At 40.7% G+C, this 27,501-nt stretch overlaps 1 protein-coding gene across 1 annotated transcript in view; it reads left to right on the plus strand.

Moving 5' to 3' along the window:
• kif26ba (kinesin family member 26Ba) overlaps positions 1-27,501 on the plus strand; it is a gene marked incomplete at both ends in the record, with an annotated part of 88,429 nt that overhangs the window by 33,330 nt on the left and 27,598 nt on the right. The window contains 2 exons of the mRNA XM_083900423.1: positions 9,799-9,980; positions 18,458-18,662. Of these exons, the coding sequence (XP_083756549.1) occupies positions 9,799-9,980; positions 18,458-18,662 (387 nt within the window). The remainder of the gene's footprint in view (positions 1-9,798; positions 9,981-18,457; positions 18,663-27,501) is intronic.

The following is a 27,501-nucleotide window of genomic DNA, read 5'->3' on the forward strand; positions in this document are numbered from 1 at the left end:
CACTCACACACTCACTCACACCTATGGGGAATTTAGAGTGTTCCAATTAATCTCTACATGTTTTGAACATGTGGGAGGAAACTGGAGAAGCAGAAAAGCCTGGATCAGGACGCAAACCAGCAACCTTCTTGCTGTGAGGCAAGAGTGTTGGCCGTGTGCCATAATTGATTCAGTTTTAATTATTTATTTCTTACATGGAGCAAAGAAACCACAAAATGTTCACATTTAAGGAGTTGAAAAATCTGAGAATATATATCATATCAACTAGTTGTTGCAGCCCTTTTTTTTCTACAGTATCATGGATAAAACTATGAACCATGAATTTAGCTTCCCTTTATTATTGGTGCCAATATCACAAGAATAAATCAGTGTAGCTCATTAGCAGACTCCATGGCAACAAAAGCATTGTTGGAACTGTTTCTCTGGAGGACGTGGTTTATGCTGCCAGCAAAACCAGGATAGACCTCGGAGGCTGAGCTGAAATGAGACAGTCTGGTCTACACAGGATTCCCCTTTTCTATCACTTGCTCATCCAGACTTTTACACACTGCAAAATAATGTGTTAGCTCCAATTGAGTTTAAGCCTGGTAAACATCTTACTTTAGATGTTTTGTCATTGTTGGTCCTCTACTTTCAAATGTCCTCAAATGTTTCCAATGTTCACTGAGTCCTTGGATAGTTTGAGCCAGGATTGATGGATCTTTTGTTGCTCTGGAGTTGAAGGACACTTTTTTGTCAGCTTCATTTGGAGGATGTGAAATGGGACGGCTAAGACGAGTCATGGTGCTGTGACACGATCAGTCTTTAAATGCTGTTTCAATCCCCGTGTTAAGACAGCTTATAGTGCCTAAAACAGTATTTATGACATAAGTTGAAGAGGGGCAGAAGTGATCATTAAAGAATCTGAGATGGGACATTATGTTAATTCATTTTTAATCACCTTAATCACATACTTCAGTCTAATAACATCTCTTATTTAGAGATAGGCAACAGAGGTTATACGACACGATCGAGGAGGAAGTTAGGAGGAGACAGAGGAAGAGAGTGAGAATGAGAAGAAAATGGGAGAGGAAGGTAGAAAGAAGAAAACGCCTCAGGTGAGAGGTGGAGAGGCAGGAGAGCTGAGACTCCTGGTGAGATCCAGAGGAGTGTGTGTGTGTGTGTGTGTGTGTGTGTGTGTGTATGAGCATGTACTACAGATGTAATAATTCATACAGTGATAATTAGGACTCTGGGGACTATGTCACACACCCCCTGTACCCCTTCACTCTCACACACACACACACACGCACGCACGCACGCACGCACACACACGCAGAGTGCCCTTTTCTTTCCTTTTTTTACTATTCCTATCTTTCTCACTTTCTCAGTTTGTCATGTTCATGTCCTCTCCTGCCGTTCCCTCGTGTCTCTGTATATTTTTTTATTCAGCCCATGATTTGAATCAGATACAGGGATGTTGAATTGTCGGTGGAAATTGTTTTGTTATCTTGCTCCACTGGTCAGAAATAAATTAGAATGAGAGCTGTTGTGTATTCCGGGGCTGAGACTTTTTTGTGTGTGTGTTTTCTGGGGATTTATTTAAGTGGAAGCTTGTGTTGAAAGGTGTAAAATGTTAGTGAATGTTTGTGCTGTGACTTTGGCAGCAATGGTGTTCCAGGCAGCAGGAAAGGAGAAAACAGAGAATGATAATAAATCACCGTCGTTTTACACTCACCCCTGGGAGATAAAGGGTATGAGGAGGAGGAAGAGCCGAGCAGAGGGATGATCAAATGATGGGAATTATAGTATGAGGGGAATTTAGACTGAAAGGTAAAGATGTGGACAGAGAGAGTGAAGAGAATATACACTTCATATTGTGTATTTAAATGAACTTTAAGTGTATATGGACACATTCGTGAGATTTAAAACACGGTTCCCGATGTATAAGTGGAGCTTTCAGAGTGCGATTCAATGACTAATGGCACTGATGAAACACACAGGTAAGATATTGCAAAGAGAAAACAAATGGCTTGAGAGCTGAAAAAGACGGGATAAAGCTGCAGCAGGAATCGATGGGCTTTATCAAAAATGTGTGTCTTTTTAAAACACTTGGATCAGCAGCAGCACCAGCACATTTTTATTCAATCTTCCCATTTTTAATGATTCATTTCCCCTTTAATGTCACCGTTAAAGGGAGACTGAGAGCAGATATGATACAGAGAGGAGACAGAGAGCGAGGCAGCGACCTGTCTGTCAGTGGAGCTGACATTAAAATCTTGCTGGCTCAGCAGGTGAAGAGCTGCCCGACCAAAGCTCCAGCCTGCAGGACTAATGAGTGAGGTCAGACCGCAGTGTGCTCAGTGCAGCGGTGATTGCTCTGAGACAACAAGGGAAGCTCAGCCTTCTCTGAAATGTCGTCAAATATGTACTGTGCTTTATTCACACTTCAATACTAAACGTGCGCTAGAACGCGATTGTCGCTAGTTTGTTCAGAATCAGCTGTTTGTCACGGATGACATCGTCTTACGTGATTTTGAAGCTCAACTTTAACTGTTTTTCACTGCAATGATGAGACAAATGCGGCAAAAGTAGACAAATAACTTGTCATTGTGTGTTATTTGCTCAACGACGTAGACCATTTTCCGTTGGTGTAGTGGTTAGCACTCTTGCTTTGCAGCAAGAAGACCCGGGTCTTGAACCTGGGGTCGAGGCCCACTTGGGACAACTTCGGAACAAGGGCCCTTCTGCGAGGAGTTTGCATGTTCTCTCCGTGTGTGCGTGGGTTTTCTCCCACAGTCCAAAAACATGCGATATGGGGATTAGGTGAATTGGTCACTCTAAATTGACCGTAGGTGTGAGTGAGTGGTTGTCTCCATATGTGGCCCTGCGATGGACTGGCGAACTGTCCATGGTGTACTCCGCCAATCGCCCTATGTCAGCTGAGATAGGCACAGCACCCCCCGCGACCCTCTGGTGGAGGATAAAGTGGTAGATAATGGATGGATAAAAACAATATTATAGTATTTAATTTTTACATAATTACTGTGTTTCCTTGTTGTAGTTGTTCGTTTGCAGAATGTATGTAAGAATGTATAATAACTGGGCCTTCCCCCATTTCAAAGACCAGAAAACAAGAAACACAGTAACACACACACACATACTACAGTGTTATTCACAATCACTGAACCATTTAACTGGCAGAGTCTCAAATGAAATAATAAAGATGATATACTGTATGTATTTAAAATACCTGAAGTTCCCCGTGTTGTTTCCCTGTCTGGGAGCAAAGTATCCACACCAACATGTCTGTCACAGTCTGTCATCAGCTTCCTTTCTACTATCTATTAATGTCTTCTCTGAAGACACTTCACTTTTTTTCTCCTCCTCTGGTCAAGAGGGCTACCAAAGCGTTTTTAGGTCCATTAACGTTCAGTAATTCCCACACTATAGCAGCCTGTTGGCTGCTCGCTCTGTTGACATCCTGTGTGTTGAAGTGCAATGAGCTGTGTGATGAGATGGGCTGCAGTGCAGAACAAAACACCAAACCAAAGCATAAACACAGCCTGTGGCCGACAAATGAACATTCATTTTGTATATGACGATGCTGCACCATTGTATCACTTATCAGTGAAATCGGTATTTCAATATAACATGTCTGCTTAATCTCTGATGACAGATTATGGCCGTTTTACGTCTTAATATAATACATGTCCTACGCACAATTATCTCATGGTGACGTGATTGCAATTTGATTTGTGATTAAACTTCTGGTAACACTTTATATTAGGGAACACATATTCACTTTATTCAACTATGTGCTTACTAACATGCATATAAGTTGCATACAAGCCCTTTATTAGTAAATATTAAGGAACACTTTATGTAGGAAAAATCTTAATTCATGTCATAATAGAGGTAGAATAAGATTATGTAGAATAAGGTGTTAATACGTGCTTCATGATTACCAATAAAGGGCTAGTATAAGTATGCGTTCCAGAGCCCATCCAAACAAATGGGATGTGGGACTTATCCTACCTGTATTGTACTAGCTCCTACTTCACTTTTTGTAGTTGGAGGTAGGATAAAGCCCAATGTATATTTCTGCGTGAAGTGCTCTACGTCGGTTACAGAGACCCCTCAACATCACCGGAGAGGCTGTCGTAGGGTCTCTCTGTCGCCTCCGGGTGCACAAAATATTTTTTAAGTGTCCTTCACTCCGTCAAGGGACAACGGAGACGGCAAGGGCTGCGATTGGTCCTCAGGACAGGCCGAGGTAATGCTGCTCTGTGCCGGCACACCGAGGGTCCACAGAGGCGGAGCTGATCACCGCTGACAACGTCGCTGCCAAACTATAAATACTTCATATCTTAATACACAAACCACATGTTTAGACTCTAAATGGCTAATTTCTCGCCTCAAATGATCTTAAAACTGTGTGTTCTGGGACACAGAAAATATTTATTTCAAGTGAGAAACGGCCACTATTTCAATGTTATTCAGCTGCAACAACAACAACAACAGTCTTTCTCTCTCGGACGCCATTGCTCACTGTAGCCAAATGCACAACAACCTTGCGTAGCGACCCCTACTGATCGGGCGGAAAATTGCAGTGCGTATCCGTCACCACGACGGAGGACTATGAAGGCTCGAGGGGTCTCCATGGTTACGCAGTCGGATAACGCATTACCGCAGTCAGAGAAGTATAATGTGGCCTTAAAGGTGAAGTAAGTAGTTTATAGTGCCATCTAGAGGAGAGGCTGAAATTTACAACAAAGAACTGCTGCTCTGCTCACCCCCTCCCTTCCCTGAGCGCTACGGTATCCGCAGCCGGTCAAATGTCGTCCTCGTCGTCTTTCTCCGTGTCAGCAGATGAGGTTCGTGAGGTGAGGGAGAGGGCGAGCTACCGCGGCCGTAGCAGACGAAGCGGAGAGAGAGGAGGCGGGACTTCCGCTACAAGTAAAGAGACGCTTGATTTGTTCTCTCGCGTTTGTCCTTACAGGCTCCGGTAGAAACATGGCGTCTCGCTGCTAACAGTGGCTATGCAACCGCGGTCCGCGACCGTGTTATTTTACATGACTTTTTGAAACACTACGAAAATGAAACAAAAAATATTATACAGCGACTAGACAATGCAGGAGCACATAATATGTATAAAAAAGTGGATTTTGGGTTATATAAACCCATAAATACTACACAGTGTCCCTTTAAGTCCCATGTCCAACTGGTTTGGATGGGCCCTGGAACGCACCATAAGCACCTAGTTAATGGTGAATATGTGTTCCCTAATATAAAGTGTTATGCGTCAAAAATGTAAGTTCAGTATTTATTGTGGAAGATGCAGTGTTTTCCCTGCTCCAACACACCTGATTCAAATAAACGGCTCGTTACCAGGCTTTCACAGAGCATGTTAATGAGCTATGTGAATCAGGTGTGTGGAGCAGCAGGGCAGTGGGTTCACCAGGACCAGGGTTGAGAAACACTGCTCTAATGTGAGGACGGGAACTTAAACATAAAACTGTAAGTTGTCTCTAACATCGCTGTCACGCATTTACATCATCTTTTTGAAACACGGAGTAATACAAAGAATACATGTCAGCCTTTGAAATATGCTAATTGGGATTTCAATATGAAAACAGTTTATTGTTCAACCCTAATTGTGAGTGCTTTTTATTATGAAGCGCAATAAAATCATCCATCATCTGCTCGGGGTTTGGCAATAGTTCAATAAAAATAATTATCACAGTGACGTACCAAAATATATATCTACCTGAATATATATTGATGTAACGTTTATGCAAGTGCAAACACACTTTTATAACACACTATACTACGACACTATAACTTCTCATGTGCTCTGTGCTTAATTTTCTTTTATTTCCCACTTTACCTTCTTCATTCTCTCTCTTTAACTGCGTCTTTAATGGGAAATAAAACCTTTCTTTTTGAGTCGCAGTAAATATTGACATTGTTTTACAGACTGAATCTACGCGCACAGAAAAACAGACCATTTATCTACATCTAAATTTGTTGTTTGTGTTACGCATAAATGTGTTGTGCATAAATAAAAAAAAAAAATCAAGAGAGACAAATGAGAAAAGCAAATGTTGGGGAAACGTTGTTTGTGTTGTGATGAAGATAAATGAGTAGAGAAAGACAGGTGGAGATAAAGAAGAAGAAGAAAAAGAGTGTTTTTAGAGTCAGTTAGAAATAAGACAAGTGTGTTAGTGTTGTTTTCTCTCACCTTTCCTGTTTCTGGGAAAATATGAAATCACATTATTCAAAGTCTCCATCTGACCACCAGGTGTTCTGTGGAAAAAAGGGAGCAGGTCCGTGAAACATAAATAAATGAATCTAAGTATTAATATAGTCTCAGTAAGAGCATTCTGGGTACTCTACTTTTTAATAACCACAATGAATTGTTGAATTAAATGGGACTTACCATGCTATCCATGTACTTCCTGTGTGCAGCGGCTGAGATGAGGCGCTAATGCGACAGCTCTCATACATTTCACCTGGGTTAATGAGCAGCATGAAGCATAATTAGCCATTAACATACCGCTGGTTCAGAGACAGACAGAGAAGCACAGAAAAAAGACTTGTATTGAAGCCTCAACACATTAAAAAGGTGAAAATGAGAATTACATATTCATGCCTCTGTGCCTGGCGACTGGAAGTTGTCCACTGATTAGATTTTGATGGTTGAAGGCCAAAGTCATGGTTGCTGTGACCTTGCAAAGCGCAATTTTTTTTGTTGCCCTGAGAACTGAAAGCAAAATCTCAGGAACATGTTGAGGGAATTTCTTCACATGTTCAGTTCATCATGATACGATAGTGTTTACTCACAGGTGATTAGGACATGATGCAGTTAGTATCTGTGAAGCGCTCTCTCCTCTCTGCTCTTATCAGACAGTGCATCTGTGTGTTTTGAGGGCAAAGCTTGGAAAAGAGAGCAGACAGGAGATGTTGTATCAGTTGCATGAGTGCAGCCTGCTATTGCAACCTTTTCCAGACCAGACTATAGTTTTGGAACACTGGAAACACTTGATTTGATTAGATTGTGTTGGTCAAAAGTGCAAGATATCTGTAAACGTCATGCATTTACCTTAAACCAATACTTAATGCAACTATAAAAGCACTCTGAGCGCGCCAACCTCCTCCACGGCAGTTCAGTGCCTACAAAATACACCCTGCTGGCGCACACCGTGTTCGGATCGCGGCCACAATTGAATCAGTTGTTCCTGGTCCCATCTGTCCGTGACTTTTCGAGTTATGTTGCTAACTAACAGACAGACAGAGAGACAGACGAACAAACAAACAAACAAACAAACAAACTCCGGTGAAAACATATACCTCCTGGCGGAGGTCAATAATGATCAATAGTCGGTTGAATGTGATAAGTGAATAGGGAAGAAATAAGTAATAAGGAAACGGCATTAATGCAAAATTAAGGATATCAAGTGACAAATAGCAACAGTGTATAAGAGCTACACACGTCTTTTTCTCAGTTTAAATTTGAAATGTTGTCCATTAGCGGCACATTAAGGTGGGCGACATTATACAACTTTCACAGTCTTTACCAATTCTGAAAAGACTTGGAGTTCACACTAACCGACTGGTTTCAGCTGATTTTTTTTATAATTGTCAAACCAACTGAAGCCAACTAAATGCATCAAAGTCTAGCGCAAAGTGGAGTGCTTCAGCGTTGTTTTGCTATTAATACACATATATATATATTAATATATATTATTTTATATAGTATTAGTAATCAGTACACAAGGCCACATTGTGTCCAATATTCAAACATGTTTGTTTGACTGTGACTGTGGTAGATTGGGTCTGTTAACCTCACACACTTGCAGATATCTGTGCCAACGAGCCACGTTGACCGTCTCCAACTAGTGCTGACTGATGCAGACTCTGCCCAACTGTGAATCGTCGGTAAAATGGGGCAAAAAATCTTGTAGTGTGTCCCCAGCTTTAGGGAGCTTTGGAAGGGGCAACTGGCTTTCTTCTTCTTCTCACATATATAAAAATGCCCCAAGAGAATCTTTTCAAATTTGGCACATTTGGGTGACCATAGGCGAAAAGTCACATGCAAGCACATACAAGTCTGGAAAAATATTTAGACATTCAAACACTGGGCAGGAGTGTAGCTGTAATATTAAGGTGGCTTTATGGATGCTATGAATAAATATTGTATGAGCAGCTGAATCCTCAGATTACCACATATTCCGTCTTCACCCACACATAAGAGCCATTTGTGGGGAAATCTTTTTCCTTTTCTGTATCAGTACTTTCCCTCTCCCCGCTCATGAGGACAAATGACTTAGCGATACCAATGCACAGGTACTCTATGTCGCTCCCTGAACCTTTTGGTCCAATGTGCTCACAACTCCTTTAATAATGCATAGGTAGCAAGCCAAGTCTGAGCATTTGAAATGGGTGTAGATACACAGAGGCATAGATAAACTATAGAGGCATCTCATTTACAATAGGTAATTTATCAAGGCAGTGGGCTACACGCTCGGACCCCAGGAGCCCTCAGCAGTAAATACACGCGCAGGGAAAGTGATTTACACACATCCACACAGGTGCAGAGGAGTGCAGACACATGCCTGCACAAGGACACACACACACATACGCACAATAGACATTCGTGCTCGCAGATTAGCTGCAGCAATGCAGCGTGTGGGTGTGATTTAGGTGCTCTGCTGTCTGCTGTACTGGCAGCACATAAAGAGCTATAATCAATAATCCATATCTAACACACACACATGATACCTGTGAACAAGTGCACACACATCTGTGCAACTGCACTTTTGTGCAACTGCATAACTGCATATATATATATATATATATATATATATATATATATATATATATATATATATATATATATATATATATATATATATATATATGAGTCAAATTGATGTATAAATTCATCTGTGTGTTTGAGTGTGGTCCTCTGGACGCAGTATGAGACGCCTCCAAATGCTGACACACGCAGAGATTCCGTGGTCACTCTCTCAGATCAGCAGATACACAGACAGAGTGGCCTCGTGGTGAAGGCACATACCATGTAATTGCAGTACTCCGCTCCATCCCGGGGATCCATGTTGCATGTCACAGCCATTTTTCTTTCGCCATATTTTTTGGTCCGTAGTGCCTCTGCACTGTCGGCTCTGTGTTAAAAAAAAAATGAAACGGTAAAAACTGTTAGAAAATGTACACTTAAAGCAGTTGTCCCTTTATTTAAGTGATCCATCTTTTCTTTTTTCCTTACAGTTAGAAGGAAAATGTGTGTGAGTGTGTTTTACAAAACAAAGAACCAAAAAGTAACTCATCTGCACCAAAGTCCATAGAGGATCATTCAAATGTGATGCCCTGTGATGGCGACCTGTGTTCACACAAGCTAAACATGCTGGTTTTCTTCATGGACTTTATGGAGTAAATGGTTTTCAAAAGGATGAAAAGTTTAGTATCCAGTCGGAATTTCCTAAGATATTGTGGGCTTGTGCTATGTTTGTTATGGTTTTGTTAAATGGCTCAAATCTGCTTCTCATTGTGTCCCTGTTGGCAGACGTGTTTTAGTGAGAACGAATGTCTCTCTCAGGACTGAGGACAGTGTAATATGTGTCTATACCTCATACAGTTCTTTAAAGCTAGGGTCTGTAATTATTATTTTTTTACTTTTTTGTTGAAATCCTCCTCACATTCTGATAGCTGTTTTAAAAACGCTTGTTAAATGTGAAGCTATTTCTGTTATTCTCTTTTTAATAATTATGTTTTGGGTCTCACTGTCTCTCTCATCAGATCTCTCAGATGATCTCCGAGGCCTTCAGGGAAGGACAGACTGAAGCTGCGCTGAACCGCTACAACACACACTCTCCTTCACACACAAATTCATCATCGCACACCGGCTCTCCCTGTCACACTCCAGCTGTGACCACCACAGCACAGACCGCGACATCAGCCGCTGCCTCGTTCTTTGCCAGGTAAGAAACAAAGTAGCACTGACAGATCTGTTTTCTGTGTACACACACACAAACACACACACACACCAAGCAGCTGTTTTATTTTTATAATGATCAGGAGAGGATGATAATTTTAACTTTAAGTGTAATAGTGAATGTTACACCTGGTGACAGCCAGTGGCTGTGTTTTTAGCTTGTTTGACAGTCTGTCACATTTTTTAAATTTGCTGGTAAAAGGTCAAAGGTCAAAGGTCAAGACCCCTGTAAACGTATAAAACCTCACGTGATCTTGAAAAGGCAAAGTCTCAGGTACACCTTTGGAATTTCTGATTGAAGGTCAATCAAAAAGCCTTTTAGGTCAACAGATGCATGTTATACGACTTTGGAGAAAACAGTGTTGGATGCACACATCTGCTGGGCAGTATTTGTAGTTGAATATTAATATTAATATTAATATTAATGGCCCTGGTGGTCAGAATAATTGTCCTCCACATTTTGACTTCCTCATTTAGTTAAACCCGATCATGTGTAATGTTTCATTTTTTTGGATCATATATCCTGATTAGGGACATTAGGGATTGTTTAAGTACCTAATTAAGCAAAAAAGGGAAAACAAAGAGTGAGCATATTACAAATTGCAACCATGAGGAAAGACATCACCTCAGTCACCAGTCATCAATGACCTGTGCTTTCTCCGGATGACCAGACGTGCCTCATATGGTTTGATAACATGGCTGGCTCAAAATGAAGGTTTAAATTATTGATGAGTAACAACAGAGTGTAAAGTATATACTGCACAGACTTTAAAACACAGTTTAAATGATAGTGGTTTTTCCTCTCGTCTGTCTTTGTCTGCACCAGTGACCAAGACCCACTCATAAATTGTTCGTAAAAACGCTTACAAAAACATGTGCGTGTACTATGTCACCAGCTTTACCTCCTGAACTGTCAAGGCCAACACTCACTCACTCACACAATCACACTCACACACACAACACAACACACACACATCTGGTTGACATTCCAAAAGAATTCATCTCAATTTCTGAGCAGTCACCTTCTGAGTGAAAGAACATGCTTTGTTTAATGGTGCAGGTGTCATGGTGCGGACATGGGTGTGTCTCTGTGTGTGTGTGTGTCTGTGTGTGTCTGTGTGTGTCTCTGTGTGTAACCGTCATCTCTCTTAGTTGTGTACAATCACAGTGGATTCTCAGTAGCATGATGTGTAATTTTCCAATTAAAACCAGAGTGACAAAGTGTCACAGGATTTGTTTTGTTTTCCAAAAACAGATTTGCACACACACTGTTTGCCTGCATTTTCCTTTCACCCGTGTGTGTGTGTGTGTGTGTGTGTGTGTGTGTGTGTGTGTGTGTGTGTGTGTGTGTGTGTGTGTGTGTGTGTGTGTGTGTGTGTGTGTGTGTGTGTGTGTGTGTGTGTGTGTGTGTGTGTGTGTGTGTGTATAGGCGGATTTCAGTTTAATTGGCAAAGTAAATAAACACCGCTCACTCTGTCACCTTTTATTTTTGACTCTGGTGCTCGTGTGTGTGCGTTAATGGTCGACGGATGCAGCCATGCAGTGCTAGGAAATCCTATGGTTGTCTTGGTCTTTTCTCCCAGACGTGGACTGCATACAGACACTCTTATTACACACACACACACACACACACACACACACACACACACACACACACACACACACACACACACACACACACACACACACACACACACACACACACACACACACACACACACACACACACACACACACACACACACACACACACACACACACACACACACACACTCTTGCCCAGTGTTTGCACAAATAACATCTCCTCTCTCCTGAGCTCTTTCATCCTCATCTCCCTCATCTTCCTGTGTTATCCTTCATTCTCCTCTCCTTACGTTTTTAATTTCCCTTATTACACGTTTGTTCTCTACTTTCTCTCCCTCCCTTCCATTCTTTCTGAGCCTTTTATTCCTCCGTTCTGGTTCCACACTGACCTTCTCTTTACCTCTGCTAATGTGCAATGCGAGTAATATCTTTCATTAGTACCAATCTGTCTGTGGATGTGTCACACTCACACGGCCATGCTCCATCCTCACAGTGCTGCAGTGGCCCTCTGGGGATGCTGGGGTAGAGGATATGGAGACGTGCAGGACTGGCCCAGGCATTTTTCTCACTGGGGGGAAGGGAGCTTCTATCGGTGCAGGAATTTTTTGCTGCATGCTCAGAGGATTGGACCTTTAGGGATTTGGCTGGCTGTGTGTCTGAATGTGTGTGTGTGTGAGGCTGTGTGTCACAGAGTAAATGAATAGGTCCCCAGTGAGCTGGTGAATTGGGAGGGCGTTGTTGTTTGGGATGGAGAATGACCGTGAGGGTGGGGGTCGCTGTCACTGCCTCTTCCTTGGTTTTACCTCTTAATTCTTCTCTTACAGCATAAATAGGCCATCACATGACAATTGGCCCCCAATTAGCCACAATTAAGAGTGGTCGACTAATGATTTAAGACATGTCAGACATGTCCGGCAAGTCCAATCACGGCTTTGGTGAGATTTTATATGACCTGCAGCTTCAGTTTTATAATGTATTATTTATGGCCAGGGAAGGTCTTGTCACCCCCATTAGCTTAACTGTTAAGAGTTGTGCTTTGAATCCAGAGTCCTGGGTTTAAAACCCATCTATGATAAACCAATACATGCACTCATCTCATATTCTATTTTTTTAAAAAGCAGAATCACTCCTGTGTGGCTTGGATTTGGCTACATTTCCATTTAAAAATGGAATTATTATAAAACAGTACAAAAATAGGTGACCATTGGCCCCCAGAAATCTTCACATGATCAAATCTGGCCCTCGTTAAACAAAGCTTGAAGTTTTGAAAGAGAAGGGTAGGAGTGGTCTGATCAAGTGGTCTGATAGTTTGAATATAATACTTCCTATGAGGGCACCAAGGAGATAACTACACCTGGACAGGTCACTAACCAAAAACTACAAACTCTATACACTCTTTAGTCTAGTGTTTCTCAATCCTGGTCCTGGTGACCCACTGCCCTGCCCTGTTTTAGATGTTTCCCTGCTCCAACACACCTGATTCAAATGGTCACATAATCAGCAAGTCCTGCAGAAGCCTGATAACAACCCATTTATTTGAATCAGGTGTGTTGGATCAGGGAAACATCTAAAACATGGCAGGGCAGTGGGTCACCAGGACCAGGATTGAGAAACACTGCTCCATGCAATACACTCATGCTGCCATAAAATAAAGGTGTAACTACTATATTTTCTTGTAAATCATGATTTTATCATCGTAAAAAAAAAAGTATATTCTGTACAGAATAAAATCTTGGCAAACTTGTTCATACACATTATACTGTAAGTAATGTTGACTTATTTGAGACAAAATTGTCATTAGAACGAGGATTTAGTGGTGGTGTGTAACCATAGACTGTGTAAAAACGGATGTAGCGTTATGGTTTGAAAAGTGGAAAGAAAGAAAACCAACACACACGAGTGGGGACATGTGAAACGCCCACAGAAAGACAGCAGACAAACAGAGATTTGAACTGAGACCGTTTTTGCTTAGAGGCACCAGTGCAAAACCACCACCACTTCACTGTGACATTTCTTTTTAAACTGCCTTTACTAATCAACACATTTTCAGCCACCAGCGATACTGTATCATGTGGTGACTGCAGCCCCATGTAGAACACAATGGTGTATGAATATTTTAGCGCTCAGGCATGTGTTCATTTTTACAGCGTGCCGCGTATCTGGTGGCGTTTTTAATAGGATGTAGGAAGTGAGCACATGTACGTGTCCATAGATAGTGTCATTAAAGCCACTCCCCTGTCCATGCCAGTCTCATTGACCCCCACAAACACACACACACACATGCACATAGTGTCTTTATAATCTCTTCCCTGTTAAATAGGATGTAATTTTCTACAGGGAAAACAACCCAGTCCATGGACACCAGCAATAAATCAGCTTTGTGTGTATGCGTGCGTGTGTGCGTGTGTGTGTGTGTGTGTGTGTGTGTGTGTGTGTGTGTGTGTGTGTGTGTGTGTGTGTGTGTGTGTGTGTGTGTGTGTGTGTGTGTGTGTATTCCTTATGTTGTGGGGACCTAAATCTAATTATTCAGTCACATTATGGGGACAAAAATTAAGTCCCCATAACATAAATGACTACATTTTAAGGTATTAAAGTTAGGGTTAGGTTAAGGTTAGGGTCAATTAGTCAGTACACTCTTAGAAATAAGGGTTCCAAAAGGGTTCTTCTACAAGGGCTGAGGTTCTACCTGGAACCATTTGCTTCTGAAAAACCCTTTCCCAAAGAAATGGTTTTCAAAAGTGTTCCAGGTGGACCTGGAGCTAAAAAGGGTTCTCCTATGAGGACAATCTGAAGAACCTTATATGGTTCTACTTAGCACTTTTATTTCTAAGAGCGTACTAACTAGTACTAATCCAGGAAATGAATGTAAGTCAATGCTATGTCCTCTGAAGTCATGGAAACAGTGTGTGTATGTGTGTGTGTGAGTCTTTGTATGTATACGTCAAGTGTTTGTTGAGTGTGAAAGAATGAGGAAAACAAAGCAACAGCATGTGACTAGCTGAACTATTTGTGACCCGTGCTGCTTTTTAACGAGAGGGAGACACATGAAGGGATGGGTGACAGGATCAATATGTGTGAGGAGGGCTGGATGGATGGATAGTAGACAGAGGAGAAGAAGAGGAAGAGGAAGGCAAAGGGAGGGCAACAAAGGATGAAAATAATGGGGAGAGCGGGGATACAGTGGAAAAAAAATAAGGGCTTTAAAGAGTGAGAGGGATTTAGGAGTGGAGACATGAATGGTAGTAATGGAGGAGTGAGTAAATAAAAGAAAGGGGTGTCAGAGAAAAAGCTGATGGATGGATGGAGAGACGGAGAAGATGGATGGATGGATAACAAGTGCCACTCACTTCAGTGTTGGATTGGAAAAGATCCACTTGACCAAATCCCTGGCCACTTGTCATTAAATGCTACCAATTAGCGTGTGTGTGTGTGTGTGTGTGTGTGTGTGTGTGTGTGTGTGTGTGTGTGTGTGTGTGTGTGTGTGTGTGTGTGTGTGTGTGTGTGTAGACCAACAACTGTGCCACAGAATGTGGAATTCTTAATAATAATGAGGGAAAAACAGGACATTTGGATGAATTGTTGTCCGTTTGCTTTTTGCCTATAAGTATTAAAAGTATTAAAGTATTAAAATAAGAGCAAAAACACCAACAATCAAAGAATGTTTAACCGGTGCCACACCTGGACAATAATCACACCATTTAATCAGAATATGAATGTGTCTCACCTGTTTTAGCAAAGCTGAAGTGCTCACTGCTATAGATTTTAACACATTTGTGAAAATCCTGGATCTTTGACAGAAATATTGGAGTGGAAATAAGTGCTTATATTTTTTTTTTTGGTTCAGTCAAGTTGCCAAATAATTGGATTAAATGACTCAATCAATTTCACTTTACTGTTTCTTGGCGTGCCTTGTCATCTGTGTGTCATCTACAGTAGATGCTTCCCAAAATTCAAGATGTACAAACATTTTACTCCGAAACACGAAAACCTGGCCAAAATATCAGCGTTTGACTCCTCCTTGAACTATGTGTCAATTCATATCAAAACAAACACACTCTTGGTTTAAACTCCCACAAAATCATCCCCCAGAAAACCAGTAGAGATGAAGGAAACACTGCACAAACATGACTCTGTCTCCTCCTGTACAAACAGCAGTAGATTTTAGCTCAGACACATCAATCTCACTGAATCCCCTAATTATTTTTTAAAATACAGTTCATTTATGCACATAACAATTAGCAGTATTTAGATTCTGCTACATGTGTATCCTCATTTTACCATATTATGTAGATATTTTAATTTGAACATGTTTTTTTGTTTTGATTGTAATGTTTTTTTAAGCTTTTAATTTCACAAGTAATTACGACTGTTAATGCCTTTGTTGGCCTTTGCAGCGGTAAATGTGTAAGCTGAGCTGGTTCACGGTGGGAAACCCCATCAGTGTGTGTGTGTGTGTGTCGTGTGTCAGAGCAGCTTTATGTTCCCTCACAAACACACAAACCTACACACACCTTCACACACAAATCTCCTGGGAGAGCTAGTCAAATGGTGAAACGCTTCGTCGTTCTATGGGTCACTGAGTCCACGTCTCTCTCTCCCCCCCATCTCTTCTATTTATCTCTCTTCCACTCTCTCCCCCTTTCTCTCTCTGAGTCTCCCCCCTCGCTCTCATTTCTGTAACCTGCTGCAGTTAATTGAAAGCCAATGGTGTGAGAATATGGCTCTTTGACAGAGAGTGTGTTGGGGTGCAAGGTCTCCTCTCTCTCTGTGTGTGTGTGTGTCTCTCTCTCTCTCTCTCTCTCTCTCTCTCTATCGATAATCATAGAAATATATGTGAGGATAGATTGAAGCTGAACAGAGGAACAGAGGAGGAATTCCTGCCACTGAGGTTTTAGAGGGTTTTTATTAATTCATTAACGTTAAAGCAAAAGAGTCAGTAAGTGTGGAAAATATAGTAATTAGGTAGATGGATGGATGGAAGGAAGGAAGGAAGGAAGGAAGGAAGGAAGGAAGGAAGGAAGGTAGGTAGGTAGGTAGGTAGGTAGGTAGGTAGGTAGGTAGGTAGGTAGGTAGGTAGGTAGGTAGGTAGGTAGGTAGGTAGGTAGGTAGGTAGGTAGGTAGGTAGGTAGGTAGGTCAGGAGATAGATATATAGAAAAAGGTAGGAAGGAAGGACAGAAGTGGGTAGGACGGAAGGAAGGAAGGTAGATATAAATATAGATATATAGAGAAAGGTAGGTAGGTAGGTAGGTAGGTAGGTAGGTAGGTAGGTAGGTAGGTAGATAGATAGATAGATAGATAGATAGATAGATAGATAGATAGATAGATAGATAGATAGATGGATAGATGGATAGATGGATAGATAGATAGATAGATAGATAGATAGATAGATAGATAGATAGATAGATAGATAGATAGATAGGGAATTGAAAAGCAGGCTCCATTGTGGAAAGAATGCAATCTATGCATCCACCCCGTGTTCAGCCTTCATGCCTCATCAGCACGGGCAGAGAGTGTGCAGGCAGACAGGTCGATTTGTGACACACAGGTACGTCAGCCAATCATTCGCGTGTGGTCTAAATGAAATGGTTGGGTGGTTTGTGGTTTAGAGTAAAGAGTAGAGAGGACAAAATCTAAATCCTAATTTGAAAAAAGACAATAAGTGAATTGCAAAGGCTGCAATTTGTTCTTATAATTTTGTCTGTAATCTGTAAGTTCTCATCCTTGCAGTAGGATTACAAAAAAAAAAGAAAAAAGAAAACAAATGTTGTTAAGAAACAAATTCCAGAACATCACTTTAATACCACTCCTGTATCAGTTGTGGTGTCTGAACTGCAATTTTGGAGCCTTGTTTACAGATATCACCTGCAACCAGGCTCCTGTTGGATGTCGGATGATATAAACTGTCAGTGACACTGGTGGTCTCTTGTATGTGCCGTGCTTTATCATCTATTTTCCTCTAAACGTGGAACATCATTTACAAGACTGACATCACGTTCTATTGAGGAAGAGGTGAATCTAGGTTGAGAACATTAACTCCTCAGGAAAATGTCTGCTGATGTTATAAATCAATTGGGAAGTGACTCATTTCCCCATAGACTTCGATTCAAACTGAGTTATTTTTGCACCTAGTGGCCATTCAATATATTCTTATTTCCTGGTTGGCAGGTCAGTTATTATACAGTCTGTGGTTGTCATCGCAGAAAAACGTAGAGCTCTATAATAACTCTTTACTATAGATCATTTATGTAGGTTGAAGTCTGCTGTGCAGCTAAATCAAACATTTCTGCACTGTGGGGAAAAAAGACTTAGGAACAGTGGAGAGAAAAAGTGAGCCACGAAAAATGATGTGAGTTACTGAAAGAGGCAAAGACAAAGAACCTGTTGCATTCTTTAAGGTGAGAAAAGACACGAGATAGAGACACAGAAGTTAAAAGTAGAAAAGGAGGACAGAGTTCTGAGTGCAGAATATGTGGAGTGTATTTCAATCAAATGTGTTTCTATCTCCTTTTAAACCAAACGCTGTGGGGAATCAAGCAGCAAGAAAGCAAATGAGCCACTCCCAATCCAGATGTTGGTACATATGCAAACAGCAGTGTGTGTACACGTGTGTGTGTGTGTGCATGTGCTGAAGGGCATATAATCATTTCTATTCTGAAATTAGCATATTTACCCTGGTTGTGCTGTGGTAAACTTTAAGGATGTAATTATGGACGTATGTGGTGATACACATGTGCCACCATTTGTCCTGTGCTTCCTCATCCTAATGTTTATCCATTGAAACTGTTTATTGCTCACGATGTTGTTTATAAAGTGACAAAGTGTGACATTAACATAATTGATTCGAAACGTTTCCTCCCTCTCTCCTCTTGCTTTTTCAGAGCTGCACAAAAGTTAAACTTAGCCTCAAAGAAGAAGAAGCAGAAGGCTGCTGCGGCCACGGCTCCAGTGAGCTCATCGTCATCCTGCGATCCACCTCTGTTCCCCACCAACTTCAGCTCTGCCCTGGTGATGGCCCCACCCCCAGCTCCACCTTGTCTCCTCCGTGCTGTCAATAAGATTAAAGATACACCTGGCCTTGGAAAGGTAATATAAACATGTTTTTTTTTTTTTACTTAAACGTACAGTAAATCTATAAAGTCAGCCTTAAAGAACACTATGTAACATTTGCTGTAGCTTACACACCCTGATGAAAACAGATTTTTGATTATTTGATGACTTTTTTTTTCACTTCAGCTCAGCATTAAATATATAGTTGTCAAGATTTGTTTAAGAAAATGAATAAAAACACTCAGTTGACTGCTGACCTTTCCACTGAAGGCACTGGTTTGTGCAGCTGCTTGGTAGAATAGCCAATAGGAGCGCCATCTGTCTCTGAAGTGACCTGTGAGTCAGAGTCCTGCAGTGGGGACTGGTAACTGCACAAAAAGGTGAAAAAGGTGAAAAAATATACATGAATTCATGAGTTCGAGCACAGGTGGAAATGAACTAGACGTGGGTGAGCAGCAGGTGGTAACATTACCAGCAATACTTTTATTTTGAAAGTCAATGAAGGGAAAAACTAACAGCTTGTGCACTCAATGTATGGCTTCAGTGTATTGCTATGTACAATGAATGTGGAATACATTATTTTTTTTTACTGTTTTGTTTTCATTCTGTCATTCTTTCATTTCATTCATTCTTTTCATCTCTTACAGGCTTTAGTTTTTTTTTATTATTGTTGGCCGCAGTGAATTGAAATTTGTAAAAGTGAAGCACGTCAGTATAAGAGCATGTGTGTTTTTATGGATCAGATATAATGACAGTTAACAGGTTGGTTCTGTTAAGAAGCGTGATTAGTCCAAGTCTCTTATCAACGACCAAATAACCACAAAGTTTGAAACAGAGTCCAGAAGAGATGAGTCTCGTTTTGAGTGATCTGAGTCTCTCTCAGATCACTCAATTTATATGATGCTGCAAGGTCATTGGAATTGGAATTATTGATTAATAATGGCACAAATGTGTTGCATATCCCTACCTTCAGTTACACAATTCTCACCTGCAAAAAGATTCAGGTGCAAAATTCAAAAAGCATGCTGCCAAAAAAAAAAAACTCCTTAATATTACCCACTGTTACGTTTGCCACACTGTTGCAAATGGAAATTTTTTGTTTTGTTTTACTAAACAGTAGGACATGACTGACAGCTCAGTTACACACATTCATCTTTTTGATGGGAGCAGCAATTGAAGTGCATTTTAAGGTTTAAACGGCTGAATATATTATAAATAAACTACAGTAACAAACAAATCTACTTGGCTCAGTTCTACAAAAGTACCATGACCTTGTGCAGTTTGTCTATCGGTATGTGTGTGTGTGTGCGTGTGTCGCCCCTGCTGTACCATAGTGAAATGTAGCCTAATGGTTTCCATGGTAACACATTTCAGGCTGACAAAAGTCATCTGTCACCCTGGTGACTGGTTGATGAAACATGTGTGTATTGTGGATGTGGGGGGAGTCATGCTTCTCAAGTGTGTGCAATATTGATCGTCCATGTAATGAGTTTTTAGTGCCCCCTCCTCCACAGAGTGTGTGTGTGCGAGAGAGTGTGTGTGTGTGTGTAAAGTGAATTAGAATAGATAACAAAATCAAAACAGCAGTGTCCTGTACTAGAAAAGGAGCCCCGCACATGTGGTGATGTGTTTTCCTCTGCGTGTGCACACAGCTGTTCATACAGTATGAAATGAAGAGAGTGCTTCACAGTTGGCTTTGCATACTGCGTCTCTTTGTGAGACGACAGAGCGCAGATCAGTCACTGCCCATTTTTCCAACGGCACTGGTGCCAGAAATACAGTCGCCATCATTCATTATGTCCACTGACCTTTCAGAAAATGTTTATGAAAAAGAGTTTTGAGAGCCTGAAACAAGGTTGTTCTGCTACATATTGCATCTGAGCAAAGAAGATCTATCTATCTATCTATCTATCTATCTATCTATCTATCTATCTATCTATCTATCTATCTATCTATCTATCTATCTATCTATCTATCTATCTATCTATCTATCTATCTATCTATCTATCGAATGAGCCTTTTCAAATGACTTCCAGCTTTGTTTAAATTGAACCAAACAATGGTGCAGCTAATATATTCACAAAATATATTTTCATTCGAAGCCGCACATTCAGTCTATTTACATTTTGTAGTTTTGGTCTGTTGCCATTCACCATCCACCCAGTCAATAACACAGTTCACCACAAAGAGAACTTTAGCCGCTAAGCTTTGGAAATAGAAACAAAACCAGACCTAAAAAAGCCTCAGTACCTCTTTCAAAAATGTCTCAACCAGAGGAGACGAAAATCGACGATCTGCAGTCAAGTCAAGTCAGTTCACTTTTATTTATATAGCCCGACATCACAAACACAGCATATGCCCTCGAGTGAGAAAAATCTCCACAAAAACCCTTTTACAGGGGAAAATGAGGATGGATCCGTCATCCAGGACAGACAGACGTGCAGTATATTAAGATATAGGCACTGAACGTGAAGAGGAAGCTGACAACAGACCACGACAGACGAGAATGATGAGATGAATCTGCTTCATCTGGTTTCAACAATCTCAACATTTTCTTTCCCATTTTTCTTTCATCACAATGTGTTGATGAAATAGCAAAAAACTGAAAATGGGATATTTCTACATGATAGAGTAAATAAAGTAAAATAAAATGTTAAAGTCACGTCAATGTTAAAGGCAATTACTCATAATCCATTTCATTATCACGTAATCTGCTGATTATTTTCCAGATTACCCACAAACACACTATAAAAATTGATGGTGATACATTTAGTAGCTGGTTATTAATTGCGTCATTGTTGCAGCCCTGAACAAAGAGACACCTTCATTCCTGCCATTTTGAAGAAAACTAAATTAAATTCTGCCCTCACATACAGTAAGACATGTTCATTTTCCAGTTCTTGAAATCTTGAAGCTACTTTTACTGTCAGTGTTGAACATTTAAATTGTGATTTTGTGCAGTTTTTCATTCATTTTTTAAATCCATTTGGGGTTTTTTTGTTCCTCCTTTGAGACTCTGTTTCCGTGTCTGTCCATATGGAGGTGACAGATGTCCAGTCAGTTGTCAGGGAGACCAGTTCACACTCACATCCGTGGCAGCCAAATATATTTTAGTATTATATTACGAGCCGAAAAATCCACTGCAAATATTAGGAACGACTGCATATTCACTAAAACTGTGTTCACGTTCTCCAGCTCTGGTCCTGTTTTTTTCTTGTCTGGCTTCCGTTAAAAGCCCCTGTGATCCTCTGTGATCTCGTCTGATCCGACCCGCTGCGTAAATGTCTGCGACGGCTGCCGTTTAATTACGACTGTCAGACACCGTCCTCTTCCACAGCCGCCATATATATATATATATATATATATATATATATACACTCCACTGTGATGTGTGTTACCGTGGAGCTTTGATCAACGTGTTATTTAACTACATGCCAACTCTGACTCCCTGTCGTCCTGCTGCCATTAATCACCTGTGACAAATCTGAAAAACATTTCACTTTATTTCAACATTAAAGGCTTGTTCCGTTTACACCTGATGACATCCAGTGGTCACAGGCCTTAGATTTTCAGGTTGTCCTTTTTTATTTTTCTTAAATAAATCACTACACTTTAGGTTTCAAGGGTTAAGCCATTTGTTTGCCTATTGAATGTGTTATCTCAAGAATGCCTCAAGAGAATCTCTTTAAATGTTCATTTGGATGCTGAGTGAAGATTTTAGAGGCCAAAGGTCAAAGTCACTGTGGCCTCACAAAACATGTTTTTGGCCCCTTGAACATTAAAGGGCGGTTTCACCCATTTTTTCCCACTTAGTCAAATGAAGAATAAACTTGCTTTTTCATATCTTTTACTCAAACCCCCCCTCTTTTTTTTTTCTTTGAAGGAAGTGCCTTTGAACATCAACTTATTTGCCAATTTTATTTATTTATTTCAATCCCTAAGTCCTCTGTTGTTGTGGTTAATGAGACCTGTTTCTCAGATCCACTGTCTGATGATCAAATAACACATTTATCTCTGGAAATTAGTATAATTTGTATATATCTTGGGTGAAGTGGCCCTTTAACGTCCTTTTACGTCTGGAAAATAATTTTGACTGAAACTGCATTGGTCAATGGAGGCAAACAACCACTACACTGTTTTGCTGTAATGTTTATACAGATTCATCATGGCTTCTTAATAAAGTCTCCACCGACTGGCTGTAAATTCCCATCTTCCTAATTTCTAAATTCCCAGTATAACTTGTCTTATATATTATATGTTTGTTGCCAAGTCAGTCGGTGCTGATGTGTCAGAAGAAAACAGAGGAGAAAATGGCCCCAAGGCACAGAGATATTCTGGTATTTGGACTTCACAGCTCTGTGCTGTTAAGTCAGTCGAAGCTTGCCAGGACCTAATCAAGCGCACTCTCATGCACACACACACACACACATGCAGACGGAGGAAAATGGCCGTGGTGACATTTCTCCAGTAAAAATGTCACCTGCAGTGGGGGTCGGTTCCCCGCTGGAATCGCTTTTGCACACAGTCACACTCAGAAATTCATAGGATTATAGAGAAGCATGAAAGATATCATGTAAGGAGTGAAGCCCCTGGTGCAAGTGTGTACAATACAGCCTGCAGAATACATGGGTTTGTCTGCATGGAGGATGGAGGATGGAGGACGGGGGGGGGTGGTGGGGTTAGTGTTGTGGCTGATGTTAATACGGCAGAAGACAGATTGAAACGTCACATGTTAAGCCAGGGGAAATCACCTGCACAGGTCAGCAAAAGAGAGATAGATGACGATGACGATGATGATGATGATGATGGCAGTTCTGCCGAGCTGCCTTTAGTGATGTCAAATTAAATAGTTTCCCTCACCACATCTGTCTGAGTGTCATGTGCATCTGTTGGTGAGCTCTGCCTCGCTTTAATCAACCCAGTCAGCAGGGAGTCTTCCATCAGAACACACTGCAGATCTACGCTCTATCTTTTACTTCACTTTAAGAACTACTTATGCTGAAATATCGACCATTTAAGATGCATTTGATACGAGTGTGTCTTTCAGAGCGTGTGAGTGAGTGGTTTTTTAGAGATAATTTCATTAGCGGGCATATAACTAACATTATTTTACATAGAAAAGGCTGTAATGCTAATTATTTATTTATTTGTGTATGTATTTGTTATATGTAATTTAAAGGGGACAGTGGATAGCTACAAGATAAATTTTACCATTCGATTACACCAGAATACAGATTAGAGCTGGCATTTTTTTTAAACCTTATTTTGGGGAAAACTCATATTTATATTTAATCATATTTAACTGATGAATTCATATACAGCAGCTGCCTTAAATTAACAGCATTGTTGATCATTACAAAATACTGTTCCTGTAATGGTTAATAAACCAGTATGTAATCAGAGATGCTACTGTTAATGCAGTTTAAACCACATATAAAAAAAAACACAACCAAAATATCTGTTCCACATGAATCTGCCGTTTATTCACAGCAACCCAGGATTTGTCTTCCATGTCATGGAACCATCCCTTTATTCCTAAACCCTCCCTGAATGACAATGAAAAAGTGGGAGCTTTTTTTCCCTCCATGTCTTTTATCATTTACACTCAGCATTTTGCGCGCACACACACACACACACACACACACACACACACACACACACACACACACACACACACACACACACACACACACACACACACACACACACACACACACACACACACACACACACACACACACACACACACACAAAAACTCATGCACACACAGATTGCGACGTGACCTTGGGGGGAAAATGATGTTATGACAGCTAATCAATTTTTTAATAGCAGCTACGATCCCTCTCCGGCCACAAGCTGTGCGTCTGTGTCTTGAGTAAACAAGTGCATTTTTCACATGCATCTGTGTGTGTGTGTGTGTGTGTGTGTGTGTGTGTGCATCATATGAATGAGTGAGTGAGTGAATGACACTGCCTCGGTGTAGCTTTGTCTGGTTGCAGGTGGGCTCCAGATTAATCAAACAGTTGAATCACCACCCCATCAAAACATATCTGTTATTTTATGATATCTCATAAACACAAGTAAACCTCTGCATTTATTGCACTCAACTATTTTCCCCTCATACTGATGATGCAGTTATTTATTATTGGATTTTATCGACCTGCGATGCAGTTGGATATGAATGAACAGGATTCAGACAAAGTCACAGTCACACTGACATAAAACTACATTGCGGCAGTTTCGTGACCACTCTGCCCTCATTGAGGCAGTGCTATAGTAGGTGCTATAGTAATGGAATACAACCCAAACCATGTAGAATCGAGCTGTGCTTCAACTATAGTGGAAAAGCGTCAAAATCTGCATGTGCTTATGCTACTAAAAACATTGCTCACGGTGTTAACTCCACACAGAAAGGCTCTGGTCAAACCAAGACAATACATGCAAGTTCTTTTAGGTTCTTTAGTGACTCATCTGTTGTGGAATAAAACACAAACACTAACACCACACTGCTGGAATGAATAAATACTTACATCTAGAATTGATTCTCCAAAGTCAGAGCTGACTATTCCCTTATGGTATTTATTTTACCCATCTCTCTGTACATATGGTTGCACAGATGTGTGTTCCTGCAGTCTTTGGGAACCAATTAGACCTCAGTCTCAGTCTCATTGATTTTCCAGCCAATAGTAATGAAGCACCGCTGCGAGGGTCTATCGAACAACCCTGTGTCCGCTCACCTTTGTTTGTTGCTGTTTAGCCGGGATTCCTTGACTTAAATTGGCTCAAAGACTTCATGGAACCTGAGTGAACAGGAACTAATGGCCAAGAAAGTTTCTCAGCAGAAAAGAGTCAGTGCCTCTTTTCTTCAGCATCTGTCATAGAAAGCAGACGTGTAGAGCCTACATTAGTAGAAAAAACACATTTTATCCACAATGTCAAGGAGAATTACTATACACTTAGCACAATCCTCATGTATAACAGTGACGTTTCTGATTGGAGGAGTTTGCTCACAAACTGTAAACACTACATACGTTCACACAAGACAAATACTGCAGGAAAATTAAGATCAACTAATTAAGAATATTACAAATACTCGGAGGAGCTTCTATTCTAATCTCGAATGCGATTTGCTTTCACAGACACTTGCACGAGAGCAGATATTTTCAGTCGAGCATGTGAATGCAAATTTAGTTGGTTTGACTTGATTTGCATCACCTGGCATCGACTCGCTGCTTAGGTTGAATTTGTATATAATTCCAATCAGGTAAAAAAACTAAACATTTTAGTTCACTTCTGGTGTGAATGCACCATTAGAGTAATAATAATTTACATGACGATGCACCTCTGTCTGCTTTCCTTGTTCTGTATCTTTTGCTCTGACTAAAATGTTTTATGGTCACACTTGGTCGGACTCGTTCCAGAAACAAAAACTCTTTTTCTGAAATGTCAATTATCAACGTTAATGACGTCCAGGAATGAGTCGTTCCACAGCAGATAAGTGAGTTCTGCAGTTTACACAACAACATCACAATCGCTTGTATTTTCAAGCGAATCTGACAAAAGCCCAGATCTATTTTTTGATTTAAATGTAGGTCAGCGATGTGGGTTTCCATTGTACGACATCTTTTCCATCAGTTTGTTTGGTTGTCATCGCCACAGTGTTTTGATAGCTTATATTAAAAAAAAAAGAAAAAGAAAAGGTAATTGAGGTAAAAGGCCCACTGTATGAGTCTTGCTTATTCACAGGAAAACAGACAAGAAGTGAAGTATCATTACAGCATTATACTTAATCACACACAAACACACACACACACACAAACCCTCTTACCTTACACGAGGAAGAAATAAGCTCTCAGGGGGAGAGAAGCCTTTATGAGTTACGCCTTGTAAAACGAGCAATGTTGAAATTCTTCCCTGCAGGCTCTCTCTCACTGATGTGATGGGCTCTTTTATTGGGGTCAGGAGAGGGCATAAATCATATGTGTGTGTGCATGTGTGTGTGTGTGTGTGTGTAGCGCTATTGCATTTCTTTTCAACACAAACCCTTGACCTGACACTAAGGCTTAGTATCTCCGATTTCTCGGGTCATAAAGGTTACAGCTTTACTGTGTTCAGGTGGAATCTCCATTTACCTCACGTCCTTATCAATGAAAATACTTTTATAGACTTTAACGCACTCACTCACGCACTCACTGTGTTGAATTGTCTCATGGAAATGGCTCATAACCATTAAATAATGCAACCAAAGGAAAGTCTGTGGCGTGTGATAGAGACAAAGTGAGTGAGTGAGAGTAAGAAGGGACAGAAGCAGCAGCACAGTTTAATGATCAGACTCTTATTTGGCCTTGTGCACTCTTCAGTTGTCAGTACATTAGTAATCAGGAGGCTTTTAAGCTTTCACATTGTCCTTAATTTGTTCCATTTTGACATGACCCTGCTCTTGTCATCGTTGGCTTTGCCTCCAAACAATAAAATCATTATCAAATAACTTGAAAACTGACACAGTGAGCAACTTTGACTGCTCTGCTCATATCCTCGGTCACAGCTAATGGATCCTTAAATGAATAAATACGTCGCATAAAATCACCTGCAGTCTCATCATATTCAGCGAGTGAGGTGGTGGGTTTGGTGTATTCTGGGATTACTGTGCAGTTGTTAATCCCAGGGTGGTGTTTAAGTGGAAGAGCAGCCTAGAACCACACTTCTGACAATGATTCATCCGTTCTAACAAGCACAAACAGACAAAAGATGGCTCCCTCTCACTCTCTCTTTCTCTCATAGGAGCCACATAAAAACAGTCGTCTTTTTATCTCACCTGCTCCTTTGTGCCCTGATGATATAAATTTCTACCTTGTAAAAAACGATTTTTGACAG

This window comes from Microchirus variegatus (assembly GCF_963457635.1).
Source record: "Microchirus variegatus genome assembly, chromosome: 14".
Classification (NCBI taxonomy): Eukaryota; Metazoa; Chordata; class Actinopteri; order Pleuronectiformes; family Soleidae; genus Microchirus; species Microchirus variegatus.